The 15472-nt window shown below is 38.7% G+C and overlaps 1 protein-coding gene and 1 long non-coding RNA gene across 3 annotated transcripts in view; one reads left to right on the plus strand and one right to left on the minus strand.

Moving 5' to 3' along the window:
- Positions 1 to 14386, minus strand: LOC117291158 (protein Wnt-9a-like). Of its 2 annotated transcripts, none has more exons than XM_033772712.1 (4): positions 14114 to 14386; positions 10797 to 11023; positions 1171 to 1454; positions 1 to 525 (listed from the first exon to the last, which is right to left on the minus strand). In XM_033772712.1, the coding sequence occupies exons 1-4, from the start codon at positions 14209 to 14211 to the stop codon at positions 13 to 15; spliced, it is 1122 nt and encodes a 373-aa protein (XP_033628603.1). In that variant the 5' UTR covers positions 14212 to 14386; the 3' UTR covers positions 1 to 12. The 2 variants fall into 2 exon arrangements, with proteins under 2 accessions (XP_033628603.1, XP_033628604.1); XM_033772713.1 differs by lacking the exon at positions 14114 to 14386 and adding an exon at positions 11907 to 11943.
- The window catches only part of LOC117291162, a 14961-nt gene continuing 11518 nt past the window's right edge, over positions 12030 to 15472 (plus strand). The window contains exon 1 of the long non-coding RNA XR_004519133.1: positions 12030 to 12105. This is a non-coding gene — a long non-coding RNA (uncharacterized LOC117291162). The remainder of the gene's footprint in view (positions 12106 to 15472) is intronic.

Genomic DNA, 15472 nt, shown 5'->3' on the forward strand with positions numbered 1-15472 from the left:
TGTAATGTGCAGTTATTTACACAAATGAAGTTCTTCTCTTGCGATACATTCCTTACAGATGACTTCACAACACCATTGGAATCTACACTCACATCTCTTGGTAACTAGTACACTGCGTATGTTATAACCCCTACCACAGCAAATGCTACCACAGTTCCAATCCTTATCACACTGTCTGCCCCTTGTGCCCATCGTGTACGGACTAGCCTCGCAAAAGTCCGGCGACCGATCGATGTAGACCAGGTCGTGCTTACCGGGGCCTGAGCGTGAAACAACGGGGGAGTTAGTCAGAGGAGTGGCTGGTGTCCGCTTAGGGGGTTTCCGTCTTCGTTTGACGTGTCGTACCAGTTCGTTAGCACCATGTGCAGTATTAGCAAGTTCGACCATAACGGCTCTATCGTATATAGCTTTTAAAAGTTTCCCCGTCTCTTGAAGACGGTTCAATTGATGCCAACATGTCTCGGATGTACACGATCCAGAAACGCCATGACACTTGCAAACCTTTCTTGCGCTCTCCTCAACAACCTGTGACGGACACAAAGGAAAATAATGTATTTTTAAACTGAACGACATGGTATAACGGCCGAATACAGTAAGCACTCGTTGCGAGGTGATTTATTTTTAATTCCTTTACAGTGTGTCATTGCCAGTATAATGATATAGCGCCCTCTGTTTGCACGTCTCGTCACCGTTCAGGCTTTCCCTCGGATTGAGTTCTTGTTTGCATCGAACTATCGCGCAAAAGCAAAAAGTGATCGATATCAAATAAACGTTGAAATGGAAATCAAACTATTCCAGAAGTGACATTAAGATTTTAAAATGTGTCATTCGAAAACTTTGAAATATTGACCAAAAACTTGTTTCAAAACGTCCCTTCCCGAAAGCAGATTTCCATGTCGATATGTCAAAAGAGCTGCCAAAGTCTTTGGGTAAAGCAACAACAAATCCTGCAGAGGCCTGTAAGAGAAGAACATACGAGCCATGCAAAAATGCGTTTTCATTTGTGCTGGTTTTGATTGGTTCTTGTTTTTGTTTTAGTTGGGTGTGAAAGTTTGTTTTATTTTGTTTTGGTAAACATACATTTTGTTCAACACTGTTCTGCTTAAAAAAATGTTAAACTTTACCTGTGCATAATTCTGTACTACCAAGTAAAGCCCTGGTTAAACTTACCCTAATTCCTAGATTCGTATTATGTCTGTCAATCTTTGCCCTGACGTCTCTACTTCGAGGTAGATCTCCCTTCTTAGGCATGAGAAATCTCTCCACAAACTTCTGACTATATTTAAGATTGTCTCCACATCCTCCCCATTTCCAAGTATCTCTATTGGTTTCTTCAGAATAGTAGCTTGTGTCGCATGAACATCTCTCCATGTTACCTTGACTACAGGCCTTGGCTACGGAGTAGGTTAAACCAGCTGATGAGATGGCGTACAGAAATGCCGTCTCCCTCATCCCTGCGTATAAGAAGCAATGGAAATTGATGAATATTCATGATGTATTCATACGTCATGGCCAGTGACCCTTCACCTGTTGAGTTTGTCCCAACATTGCGACGTCCAGTTATGTTCAACGTGTGTCTTTTGTGGAGACCGCAAGATATGTTCTCAGGCAGTTTTATTTTGTGAAATGTACTTCGTTAAAAACACAATGATTTAAATTAAGTGTATTGAAAGTATTATTTCCCCAAAACCCTACAAGTAGATCTTTTAAAATTTGTGCTGCCAAAATCTTAAGTTTTCTTCAATCTGCTTTTCAGTAGTAGTCCCATATATCCATTTCCTTGTTCAGATGTTACACTACCAGAAGTTAGTGTTCAATCATTTATGTTGGTTGATTCCATATTCAGTGTGGTGAGGAGGCAGGAATGTTAATTGTATCTGATTAAACACAAACAAAGCATAAAACACAGAGAAATTGACATAAATTGGAACATCGAGGATGCGCGGTTAACCACATAAGAACCGCTTGAGACTTGGCGTCATTAATCATTCTTTATTAACATAAAACATCAAAGGATCGGCTCATTAAACATGTGATTTTGATTATTTGTTTTATTTTGTTTTCAAACCCCTTCTAAGAAAAATTGTTTCATGTGGTCCTTTACTTGAAACAATATGCTTCTAGTTGACTGGAATTGTTTATACATCAGTGAACATGTTACTTTATAAATGTATTTACCGCCTCTACTCTTATTCGTTATTCAAAATAAATATATATTCGGTCATCTGGTTTATACTGACCAACTCATAATATTATAATGAAGACTGGGTCAAACTTCATCTTTGAAAAGTTAATATAGAAGTATAATATAAGAACAAACTGAACAATGAATACAATAATAAATTACTGGAAATACAAATTACTTTAAGAAGAATCAATTTACACTTTGTTCTCCAATTGCAAAGATTCTCAAGAATCAAAGGGAAAAGTGAAACTCTTTCAAATTCAAATTCCTCTTTCCCAAAATGTCTAAACTTTCTTGTATTCTCTGGGCAAATACCATTGTTGGGGGTTTTCATCTAAAATTTGGGTCAAGTCCACATAAGACGTGGTGCCGTCGGCGACTCTCTTTTGAGAGCGGCTTCCAATAAAGCAGCAGACCATGTTTTATGGGAGATAGTCGCGTAGTAAATTTGGCGGATGATTTAATGCATTATGACTTTTATGTCTTGCCAATTGAAACAGCCGTGTCCAACTGCTGTAATGAGCGGAGACCACCACTGCAAGATCCAGACTAAACTGTCCTTAAGCAACACAGAAAGAAACTTAAGCTCAAAGGGTTTGCTGCTTAGCAATTGCTCTAAAGGAATTGTAACCAGTCACAACAAGTGTACATTACTCGATGTTTTTGCTGGTAACAAGCTTTGGCCGGGCGGACTTTCTGTCTTTCGCAGGTTTTTTTCCATAACAATTATTGTCTTAAAAATTTAAATAAAATAAATAAAAAAAAGCTCAGCATAAATCCACTTTTTTTTTTCAACGATCATTTGGCAACCTAAAACACTTTAATGAGAGTACATGTATTTCAAATTGGTGGAAGGCCTTTACAACGAAATCTAATAGGTCTAATGTTTGCAACATCTTTTGCTGTACTAATAAATAAACCTAAGACAAGATGCAATATGGGTAATATACTTGCCGAAACGTTTGAATAAAAGAGTGAAGCAACGTTTGTGGAACAGTTGTAATATTTCGCAGACGCGCACCCTCAAAAAGTTACAAATATTGAAAAATAATAACGTGTTGTATGCACTCCTTGTGAGGTGGAAGTGTCATAGGGTCAAACAAGAGGTCATGACCTCCTATCGGCAGACAAAATAGGCACTAATCAACAATCCTTGTTCGGACGCCATTTTGATTTACAGCTGACCGGGTGTTAGAGGACGCATTACACTCAAAACGTGTCAGCAAGGAAACATCTTAAGAATGCAACTCAATCAACACATCAAACAGATGAATAGTTTACGATGTCAAAATCATATCTTACTTTTCAAATTCGTTGGTTGCAATCGGTTAATAAACCCGCTTTTCTTCTTTGTAATGGCCCCACCCCCCCCCCCCAAAAAAAGGGGGGTATACAATAATAATAATAATAATAATAAGACTTGTAATGCGCACATATCCACCCTGCTGGGTGTTCAAGGCGCAGACACACAGCAATGTGCAACTTTGAGTATACGTGGATTGTTAAATCTCAACAGAACACTGATTTTGAACGCCACCACAGTTTCTTTAGAACCACAGCAGTTCACAATTTATTGATACTGAGACATTATAGATTCAGTATGGTTTTCCCATGTAAGTTTCAATTTCTAGAAAATGTAGGCCAAGTTCCACATAAAAGGACGGGGCATTGTCACGTATGGGAAAACATGTCTCAAAAATTAGCGCAAGATGACAACTATGATTTGCCGGATGATGTGCCTATAGCATGGACTCCAATTTGACTTTGTAAATGACAAAATATGTACAAATGCCTGCCGACCCTCTCTCGAAGAAATCGGCAACTGATGTCGCTTCTTCGTTTTTTGATCTTCTTCATCGGTAAAACCAAACAACAGTCTCGCGCAACAAGAAAACACATAGCGAAGTTTAATTCTATAAAATGTTCATAAGAACTAATAGTTCTGGCTCTTGAAGATAAATTACTGGATGATTTATCTGTCGCGACTCTACTGGACAGGCGCGGCAGATGAACGTGATTTTCAGCCGATGACACACATCTCAAGCGCAACAATTTTGCGGGAATTATAAACAAGTACTTCGGTGAAGTCTGACTTTTTCCTTCTTCAAGAATGTTATGGATATGGTTGACACTTGGATGTAATACTATAGTTGGGAAAAGGAAAGGGTTGTAAAGCTAGATTTGATTGATCTATGGTTCAACACAATTTGAGTATGCTGTGGATTTGTATAAATAAACATGAACGCAATATGAGAAGTGTCGGTGTAAAACATTCGTCACAAAATGAGACAAAATAGGTTAGGTAATTTTTTATATACAAAATAAGAGACGGTTTTTATGACCATTTTTCAGCACGCAAGACCAGGTCTATTTAACTCACGTGGTATGGAGGTCGTGTCCTATGCCTAACAATGTACTGAAAGGGTAGACTGACTCTGCACTTCAAGCCTCGGTTTGGACACATTGTTTTGAATGGATTGATCGAAATAAAAAATAAATCATGTTCTTTTAAAATGGTCTTTCCGTACCGGTAATTCATGAACTTTCATTAATTTAATAATGACGTGAAAACGAAACAAGTACTGTTTTAAACTAAAGACTATATCTCTCCCATGACGTTATAAAAGTTGAATTCAAAATCAAGAAAATTTGAATTAAAATGCACCCATAAAAACCCAACGGAGAATGTGTGAAATTCCCTTATAACTATGGGATCTCACAAAAACTGCATGTGACAGTTAGCCTCTGACAATCAACATAGTGAGATAATCGGACAGAGTCCTGGCACCCAAGTCCCAAAACAAAAACTCCAATATTGGGTCAGATGAGATGACAGTCCTTGACATTCCCAATCAATTCTTGGCACCCCTCCTTCTCCTGAGTCGAACTTTACAAGAAAGAAATGTTCGTGTTTTCAAAACTGAGAAGAAATATTTTAGAATCAATTTCAACAATATTTATCGAAGTATTTCCGGCGGATTTTAAACAACATCTTTGCGGAGGCATTGTGACTCCTAGCCTTTTGGCTGATTTCCTTTTGGCCCCTGTGAATTCCTACTTTCAGTTGGAAACAAAAACAGTCGGTTGTATAAGGGTATCGCTTACAAACCGTTACAAATACGGTAATGGTAATCTTTAAACTGTTATGCGATCGCGAATATTGGGATGTCACAATAATTAACAAGTTTGAACCTTTTCAGATTTGTTTGAACTCGAGGTGTTTCGAGATCAAACACAAATCCCTTTTTTGATAGTATTGCCGACGGATTGAAAGGGGGCCGGGGGGTAATTGATGATAATACGAACTACATTATAATAAATGAGCTTTCAGATTGAAACCAATAATCAATCCTGTACTTATTCTTCAAGATAAATCAAGTGATTTTATCCAATCTCCCAGAAGTTGATTCCTCCTGAGGTTTAGGCAGAGTCACTGTGGTGGAACTGGTTGGAAAGTTCAAGGTCTGATCGGGGCCCGTCATTTTTGGCTAATACCCAAGGCCCGGCTGCATGGATGAGATAATGACAATTCACACTATGTGAATCATAAAAAATAAGAACTCCAACCTGCACTGACAAGTTGCTTTAATCTGATAAACCAACGTTGCCTATTCATAAACCAGCTTAAATAAAGACATTTGAACACGTACATCATTAGGTTTTTGAGGAATATTTGTATCTTGAGTTTTAAATAAACACCTCATGCAACCAACTCTAAAGAGCAGTCTTCAGATTTAGCTTCACGCCTTAGAATTGGTCTAGCCAATACAATGTTGCTTATAATATAATGTTAAACCTAACCTCTCCCATGTTCTAAAGACAAGTCGTATAAATGTAATTGGAGATTTGAAAGCCTAAATCAATTTCATGCCTCGGCAATCCAATGTAAATTTGTTATAAATATCCAGGGATTTTATGCATCGGAAGCAGACAAAACTAACAGCATCTTTTGTAAAACTAATTTTGAAGATTTACTCACAAGATATTTACAGCTCGCAATAACGATTTTGCAGTTAAAGGGATCAATGTTAAAGAATATTTCTCCTCATAGTTTCAGTTGCTGTTTGCAGGGGCAACAGTAAAACTGACAACGGTTTATTAAACATTACGTTGGACTTGAATTTCATCTTTAAAGGACTCGTGAACGAGGCTACAAAGTCTCAGTAAGACTCATTGATCCATAAAAGATACTCGAGAGATTTATGTCATGTGTCAAGCGGCAATCAAGCTTTTCAGCGGGGACCAATTTAGTTTTTTAGCGGCAGCCCGGAAGGGAAATATAACAAGACTGAATATTTTGATCAAGATTTAAAGGATGGGAACAGCTTATGAAATTAGTTTACATTTCTAATTAAAACAATTACTTGTATGACTTTAAAAGAAAATTATTTCAAAATGCTGTGTTGTTTATTTAAAAGTCGGAAGGGGCTGGGGATATTCCTGATCAGGTTTTTTATGGCATTGAAAATGACTGAAACGTTTTAGCATTCAAATCAGTATTTGAATGAATAGGCAATGTGTAATTTGACATTGTTATAAGCGAGTCCACCTTACGAAGAGAGCCCCTCATTCAAGGACCTTGCTTTATGTTCAAACCAACCTTTTTGTAAGCCGCTTTCCTGCCACCATAATTTGTTTTATTTCCAAACTCCAAAGATGTTTTCACAAATCGAGTGATCAATAGAATGGCAAATTTTTGTATAACCATTTCACCAAATTCACCACAGCAGCAGTTTGATAACTGAACTGTGAAGACGATGCGTGCATTGAGGCACCGGTAGCGTGTCAACTTAATTGCACATTGGAAGGAGTAGAACACTTGCCTACACATCCTCCCCCATACATCATACCCCCTCCTTAAACTTTAAGATGTCCACTAGTACTTATACATGCCGTCATGTCAAATGTAGAACATACAACATATTGAACATAATATGGATACTTGCTAAATCATTCGACACAAGATGAGAAAGGTTTGCTCATCGAAAATTAAAGAGACCATTGTTTATTGGAAGTTTGTCAATTAAGTTGAAGACGTTGTTAAGCCCCTTGTTGCATATCCCAATGATATGGACTACATATTAATTGAGGAAATGTCATGTTGTTATTAATTATTCTGACATCTTCGAAATGTCGCTACCCATAATAAAGTGATTCGTCACGTTATGTAAACTTAGTTTCAAAAACAGTATTCCCTATACACGATTTACTGTATTATAGAAGTTGCTTTCTAGTGATCGCTTCTTTCAGACCTTATATCATCACTTGTCATGATTTCACAAAGAGTTAAGATCGATCTTAACTGTGTTAAGATTGATCTTAACTGTGTATCAATCATAATTGCTAAGCAAAGTGTGATGTCACAATACCACTATGATGATATTTATGAATATTACTGCTGTGTGAAACATGGTGAAACCATGGGGGCTGAAACCAAGCCCTTGTCTTCCTCCATGGTCTTATCTATGTCCTTACTCTATGGTCTTCTAGACCTACTTTATGACAGCCTGTTGTGGTTATGTGGTTTGGTGCTCTAAGAAAGCATGACTATAAGTGGACTCGTTGGTTCATGACCGGTAAGGTCACAAACTAAAGTAGGGCTGATATTGAATCTTGTTCAGAACAATTTGTTCTTGTTGTAAATAAGCTGGGACCAGAGAGAGAAACTAGAGCCGTATCCGAATTGCCGGCTACAGCTACGGCTACGGCTATGGCTACGGCTAGATTCTCGCGTCATTGTGCGTTGAGGTATAGGAAGTCCTTAGCAACACCCTTAGCAACAGCCGTAGCAGTAGCGGTAGCCTAAGCATAGGTACCATTATAAACTTCTTGAAATTAATAATCTAAAACCTATCCTCTAAAATATGTTTCACTTCGTCATCTCCCTGTGGTGCCTACGCTCTGAGTGATACATTGTTTCCTCTCTCACATTCGACACAAGGAGCAAACAATGTCTAGAGATGAGGTTTGAACTGATCCACAGATTGCCTCATGGTCTACAAACAAGACACGTGTGTTTCCAATGAATAGTTAGCCTTCAGAGTATCATCTCTCTAAATGACGTAGTGTATGTAACCTTTAAAAGGAACACATGCATCGTTCATCGATGGATATCTCTTGCAGGTGACTCCCCATGGCAGTTGAAAAACAAATAATGTTACTATTTTAGAGACAGACATGTGAATGCCGTCTCGTTATGAAGGACCCACCATATTGAACTTGAGTCTCGAATACCCAAAGTTAGGCTATCTGTGATTTTTTACAGATTATCTGCCCACATGATCTTTTACAGATAACTAGCGGTGATTAACGAAATGAACAGACTGTTTTCGGTTCTCATGGTTTTATTTTCACCACTTTAAAAAAGCCTGGTCAGTAAACACATGGTAAATCAAGTGGTTTACGCTAACGGCTGCAGCTACTGAAGCCGAATCAGTAGCCAGAGTCATATTTTATCCCAACTTCACACTCCTTGTTTCCACGTGCGTTGCATAATGGTGCTTTTGGTGGCGCATTGTATTTTGTATTCCTAAGTTATCTTTGTGTCCGTGATTAATAATTGAACCATTATTGGATTCATAACAAGCTTGTTTCACAATTGAGTTTATGAACTCGCCAACATGTTTCAAAAGGTTTCATAAACTTGACTTCCTCCTTTCAATATCATCCTGTTCTGTTAAACACCTGTTGTTTCTCTCCTGAACCCCTCGGGTAGATTGAGTTTATAGGACCCCAGTAATTCATAGAAATAGCAGATTCAGATGCTCTGTATGTGGAACTTATGACAGAACAAGTCAAACAGATACACTACCAATCAAATGCACAAGGCATCGTGGAGAGGACTATGTCAACGTGTGTCGACTACCACTTGTATCCTTGCCAACTCCTCAAAGAGTTCATACTATTGGCAACTCGTACCCTTTTAGAACTCGTACTCTCGTTGAACACGATTGACGTAACCACGGCTATGGCTACAGTTGACTGCAAATGGAGGACAGGGACTGACATTGTATTATGATCTCCTCATACAGCCAGAGCCATAGCTGCTGTGGGACGCAGCTTAACTTCAATCTCCAATGTCAATGACCAGCTTCGATATCCCAACACTTATTTTTGAAAGTAACTTTTTCAAGAAGTGAGATTTTCATTTCTTGATTGGATGAGGATATTAACCTCGTTCCCAATGTGTCTATACGGAGGTAATAGTCTGCAGGGAAGGAAGCTCTACATTTATCACTTTGCTATTGTATGGCCACAAGGGAGGTAGGGTTCCAGACAGATGTAATACTCATGGGTTACTTCATGTTGAAATGATTATCTGCTGGGTTGGATCAGACTAAGAAACGAGTCTGCAGCTGCGACTAAGTTCGAATTGTGCCCGATTACGATTCGTCAATAAAAACAATTGGGTTGTACAAAAGTATGAATTTTAATTGTGATAACTAGTACTTCGTTGTTTCTTTCTTTCAATAAAGAACCTACAGATAATGGCACCAAAATATAGATTTGTATGTTCCCTCATTTATTTGGTCCCCGAAATATAAAACAACTGAAAGCAGCCGTACAAGCTTTTCTGAACTCTTTGCAAAGTACCTCGCCTACAATACACTGTCACAAGTGTACACATACAAAACTCTACTCCAAAATAAGTCACAAGATAACCAGAACACATGATTGATAGAAGACGGGGTACATGACGACACAATGCTTCATGACTATTGCTTGCTCACACTGCGAGATAATGTACTTTTCATTCGTTTCTCTGTGGAGTCTTAGGCCGTGTCCGAAACGGCGACTTCGGCTACAGCTACGGCTAGATCGCGCGCGTCTGCCTATTCTTTAACACTGGTAGACGCGCTGATCTAGACGTAGCTGTAGCCGAAGTCGTCGTTTCGGACACGGCCTTACCCTGGGAAACACTCTGTAAGTCAGGTCGGCCTACTTTGTGATGAGCCCAGGGGATGAAACAATAACCCCTTCGATTAAACCATTGGCCCCTTTTTCACATGGCTGTTTAAGCATGCTTAGCATAGAAAAATATTGCACATAACCAAAATAGTTGTCCCTGATAATGACATGTTCTGGACAATTGACTAAGCAACAGCTGTTGCCGAGCAACTGCATGGACTGCATGACCCATCAGTACTGTTTCATGTGCCAGAAGTGTTTTCATCATTCTTGTGAAGAAAGTTAAAGCAAACACTATGTGAAGCTTGTTGCATTTTGTTTTGCAATACACGCATCCCTGCTTCAAAGGTGTGAACATGTATTTTGGAACCCTGCGTTTTGTTTTCTAGCCCAATTGTAGTATATTATTTGAATGCTTTAACACAAACAAATAAAAGTTTGTATGAGCCTCAAAGGTACCAGACTATTCTTCATCAAACCTTGATTTGGTTGTATTGGCTCTTTTTGAAACCACGGCTTCGGCTTTGGATTTTGCTTCAGGCTCCGTACTCTCGTCTGAAGCCCTCAGTGTGTATTACGCACAGCACGCACGGCTGTCAAAACAACCGCTAGCCTGAAGCCGAATCCAAAGCCGTCGTTTCAAAAAGGGACATCGGTACGAATTGAAAAACAGAAAAACCAAGATGTCAGCACCATATTTTACCTTTTTTGAGTAGATTGACTCTGTGTGCCGTATTATGCACGCTGCAATTCCATCTCTCATTCCGAAACCTGTCTTGACATTCGAAGATGCTAAGATCCAGGGCTTGCCTTAAGACGGTAGGCATCCCAGAGTCCCTGCTACACATCTTCTTTTGTCGCTTGGTAAGATAAGGGCTTTTGCAGTCAGGTGGTAGGTTACCAACGAGAAGCCTTCTGGGCGTCGTAAGTCTGTTTTGGAATGAGACAAAAATATCTAAATTTATTTAAATTATTTAATAGACAATTTCACTCTAGAGCAATTATTAAAATTTTGTTTAGTACATTGGGAGGGGGGAGGGGAGTCATTGAATTTGCTTGCTAGACCACGATAGTGTAAAGCGTGAGAATCATTTAAACTCGAAGTAATGTGGTTATATTATAGAAACAATTACCCAGTCAGTTTCCCTTCTGGTTTATATGGATACAGAAACAATGTCATCAAAACAAAATCAATCTGAGAAACGTTACTGTCAGATTCGTTTATCAGATTGTGTTTTCCAATTAAGGATTATTCTTCCTGAGTGGACATAACATACCCTTCCCATGAAATATGTAAATTGCACATAGCGCGTGCGCACTAACGTTTTGGTTGGCAAAACGAGGGAAAATCGCACTGTTTTGTACACGATTTAGCGTCTGCTTAGTGCACAACTCTATGGCGTATTGTATCAAAGTTTATAGAAATTTAAAGTACTTTGACACCAAGAATCTGAGGAATGTACTCGACATAATGGCGTTTGGACCAGACCGCTTATTATTCAAAGCACGTCATTGCTGTTATAAAACAAGTTTCATACTCGTACGTTGAAAGTGTTACCAGTTTTTGCCCATGCCTAGTTGTGTCACATTTATTTTCAAACTCAATTGGATACCATCGAATCACTTGTTCTTTAATCAGACACGCCAAATACTCCAAAAGTCGGGCTAACTTGAGTTAAACCTTCCAAATATCCTGTGTGGTTTTTAGTGCTTCGTTTAAACTCATGTGAACTGTCTTCGCGGTACAAATGTTTGTTCTTCATCGTTTACAAAGCCCGGCTTGAAGTACTTGCAGCGGGCCGCCGTGTCTCACCTCACCGTAAGCTGAGTCATTTTCTCTGGCGTAAAACGTCCCGACTGTCAGGCATCTTTACCAATCCCCGGAAGTGATACATGGTGGAGTCGCTTGGCCGGGCTACCCCGCAGAACTGGCTTCCACGGCTCAGCAATGAATGTATATCCGGGTGATTGTGGCTCGTACAGAAGAAACCCTCGTGGAGTTCATCAAACAAGTAAGTTTATGACGACTGTACCCTACTAAGTTTCTCTCTTTCGTAATTGGTTGCAGGATTTTTTTTTTTCAATTATTGTTGCCGAGCCATGACTCGCTCATGTAACTTAAAGGTACTCCTAATATGTTCATAACTTTACAAACTGATGCCTTGAAAAATGAGTTGTGTAAAATGTAATAGTGGCACGCCATGTCAACCTTAATAATCATGTATGAGACGTGACTTGACAATGACTGTAGTTTTGAAACATAGTACAGCAACCTCAATTGGAAATGTGCCATGGCGACCTTGAAAACGCCGAAATTACAAAGTATGCTGGTACCTTCTAAAACATCTACTATCACCGCTGCCAAACCGTAGCACTACACAGGGTAACCAACATAACATAGCTGTGCAATTATTAGGTGTCGTATACTCATTGACCTGATTAATGTCACATTCAAAAAGTGAACTTGAACTAGGTTAGGCTGCCCCCCCCCCTACACCACAAGCGGTTTGTAATGCAAAGAATACGAAGTCCGGAAGTGACCTAGTGAGGTCATGACAAATGCAGTCAGTCATGATTCCATATGATGAATGGCAAGAATTGTATGGTGGTAGCATTAAATTCATTTTACCCTGTCTTCTATACTTCTAAATGTTAAGTAATGTGTTTCAGTCACCTGTGTCTGCTTATGGTGAGACACTGGTTTTTGTCATTTCGACTCCTAGTCGAATGTAGAACTAAGATTGCACCTAAAGTGTCTTCAGTGAGTGTCTTTCTTGGGGAACAAAGTACAACATGGTCGTTGAACTTAACTTTCTAGAGCTCTTAAAGTCTTTGCAGATCACCAAATCATCTCACGAACAATTAGAACATTTACGTTTGTTTTAAAAGAGCCATATAACGACAATTACTTGAAGTATGTTGAGGAAGTCGGTGGAAATTGTTCGGAAAAACTTTAAACAACAACAAATTGGACATATCAGAAATCATAAAATAATAAATAAAAAAAATTCCATTATAAATTAGTAACATAAGTCACGTCTTTGTCAATTGAAGAAATGATTTCGTGTTATACCAGTAGTACCCTGGTAACATCTCTAATAAATTAGAGCTAAAACTGTGTCTTGAAACATCCATTTTCACTCAACCAACATAATCTCACCTTTATTTTCAAAACAGTTCCCCCACCCTGACACAATGTGCACCCCGTCAACTCAGGCTTGGCTCCGCCTATGGGAATTTTCTCTTTTAAAGTTATTCACGTAATGGTTATCATAGAGTTTCAAATTCTACTTAAAATCCGCTTAGGCCCTGTATCCAGCGACTGTGTAATAATAAAAGTTTAATTCTACCAACCAAACTCTGAAATCATGACATATCAACATCTAAGATGGATCACTTTCACTGATGGAAACTTCCAGGAAACTTCGAATCATTCGTTCGTCTTGGGCATAATAATTCTTGAATACTGTCGTAATTCCCAGGTGGGTTTATTCTAATTATATGATCCTCCCCTCCTCCTACAAATCGCTTTCTAACCTTGTGACTTTAGTGCTATCCTTATCTGTGTCCTGCAATAACATAGGTTCCTATTGCACGCTAAGTTCACATCGCTTGGTTAACACACACAGAGACTACAGTGTCAAAACCACTAGTGAGTTAACCATTATATACTGTCAATATGCAAGTAGGTCTACATCAAGATAAAAACCAACATCGACCAAATGAGACGTCTTCGTTTTCAGTTTTTAAATATTTTCGTGACGTCAATTAATGTTCACAACCACAGCAAAGCAATCACTTAATATTGTGAAACATTTTCCAAACAGACACAATAACTAATTGATTTGTGAATAAAAAAAATAAAAAAATACTCTCGTTTTTTAAATAAATATAACAAGTTCACTTCTCAAGTACATGATGCATGCAAAATCCCATGCACAGAAAAGTGGTTAAGCTATAGACATCAATATTTAAACCATGACTGTGGTAAGATATTAAAAGCGGTTAAAAAAAACTTACCCAAAGTATCCGTAGCCGACCGGCAAGAAACTCATGAAGATTAGTCCGGGTACCAGACAGTAATACAAAGCAACTAACGCTAAGGGGTACCAGTTCATGGTGGGAACGCGGTTACCGTCCAGCACCTCATGATAAGTGTGGTTTTATAACTCGTCCCTCTTGGTCCACTTTTACTATCAAAGATTCCTTTCGCAATGGTGTAGAGAGCGATGATTTTTATACCGTCAGCTTCATCATATCAGACATAACAAGCGTGTGGAGGCGACACTACTGGCTGGCGTACGGGCTAGACTGCAAGAGACACAACGACGAATCCCACTATTATTTACTCGAAGCACGTGTGTTTCCAGCTCAACATGTCCTAGGCTTGTACACAATGTAAAGCATAAACCTTTATGACAAGCAATTCCAGTCGGCAGAAGTTTAGTCACCACAGTTGCCCTGTTTCTTGCCTTGTATGAGTGTCCATAGTGTCACTGTATCTTCTTGCTGCTGTGTATCATAAATAACCAGTCACGTCTTGAGACGTCGTGTACTACCATCTTGTGTGATTAGGATCTGCTCAAGCTATGATTGGTTCACAGTTTCTAGTAAGATGGGCGTGGCTATTTGTTTACCTTTTTCAGATTCGTTTGAGTATAGCGGTGTTACACATGAAGCTAACGTCTAACTGTCTTAGATTCAGTTTGGTTAAGTTCAGGATACCTTCTTCTTCTACCAGTTTCCAGTTGTTTTCACATTTTGTGTTAAAATGACAGGACTTTTGGGATGCCAGATTTTGCCACGGATGGATTTGTTTATCATTTTTGTTTTGTTATACCACGTTATTTTATTGTAATGTTGAGTTGTACAATAAGTCATTCAAGAACATACAAAGTAAAATAATTATCACTCATTTTTTTATATAAATATCTTAAGATACTTCTACACCAACGATGTCAAGTTTGTTCGCTAAAGAAAACAAACGAAGAATAAAGAAATACATGCTAAAAGAACAAGGCCTTTCAAACTGTCTTTAGGTCTTGGGGGAAAGGTCTGCTTATTTTTTTCTTAGTAATGAATTGAGTCAATGGAGAGGTATCATTATGCCCCCCCCCCTGATAGCAGAAAACCACACCCACTCTGTAGGCGCCTTATATGTCATGAAGATAGTATAGATGTATCCGCTTAGAAAACCAATCAAACCTAACCATAACCCCCCTATAAACAGCAAGGGGTGAGTTTGGTTCTGATTTTACTACTAAACCATGAAGGTGTTATATCTCAACCTAGCTCTGCTAATACAGCTTGCATTAACTTTATACTCTTTATGGTTTGAGGAAACAACTGTTTTTATTTATCACTTGGTGGTTCTTTTAA

Source organism: Asterias rubens, chromosome 6 (assembly GCF_902459465.1).
Source record: "Asterias rubens chromosome 6, eAstRub1.3, whole genome shotgun sequence".
Lineage (NCBI taxonomy): Eukaryota > Metazoa > Echinodermata > Asteroidea > Forcipulatida > Asteriidae > Asterias > Asterias rubens.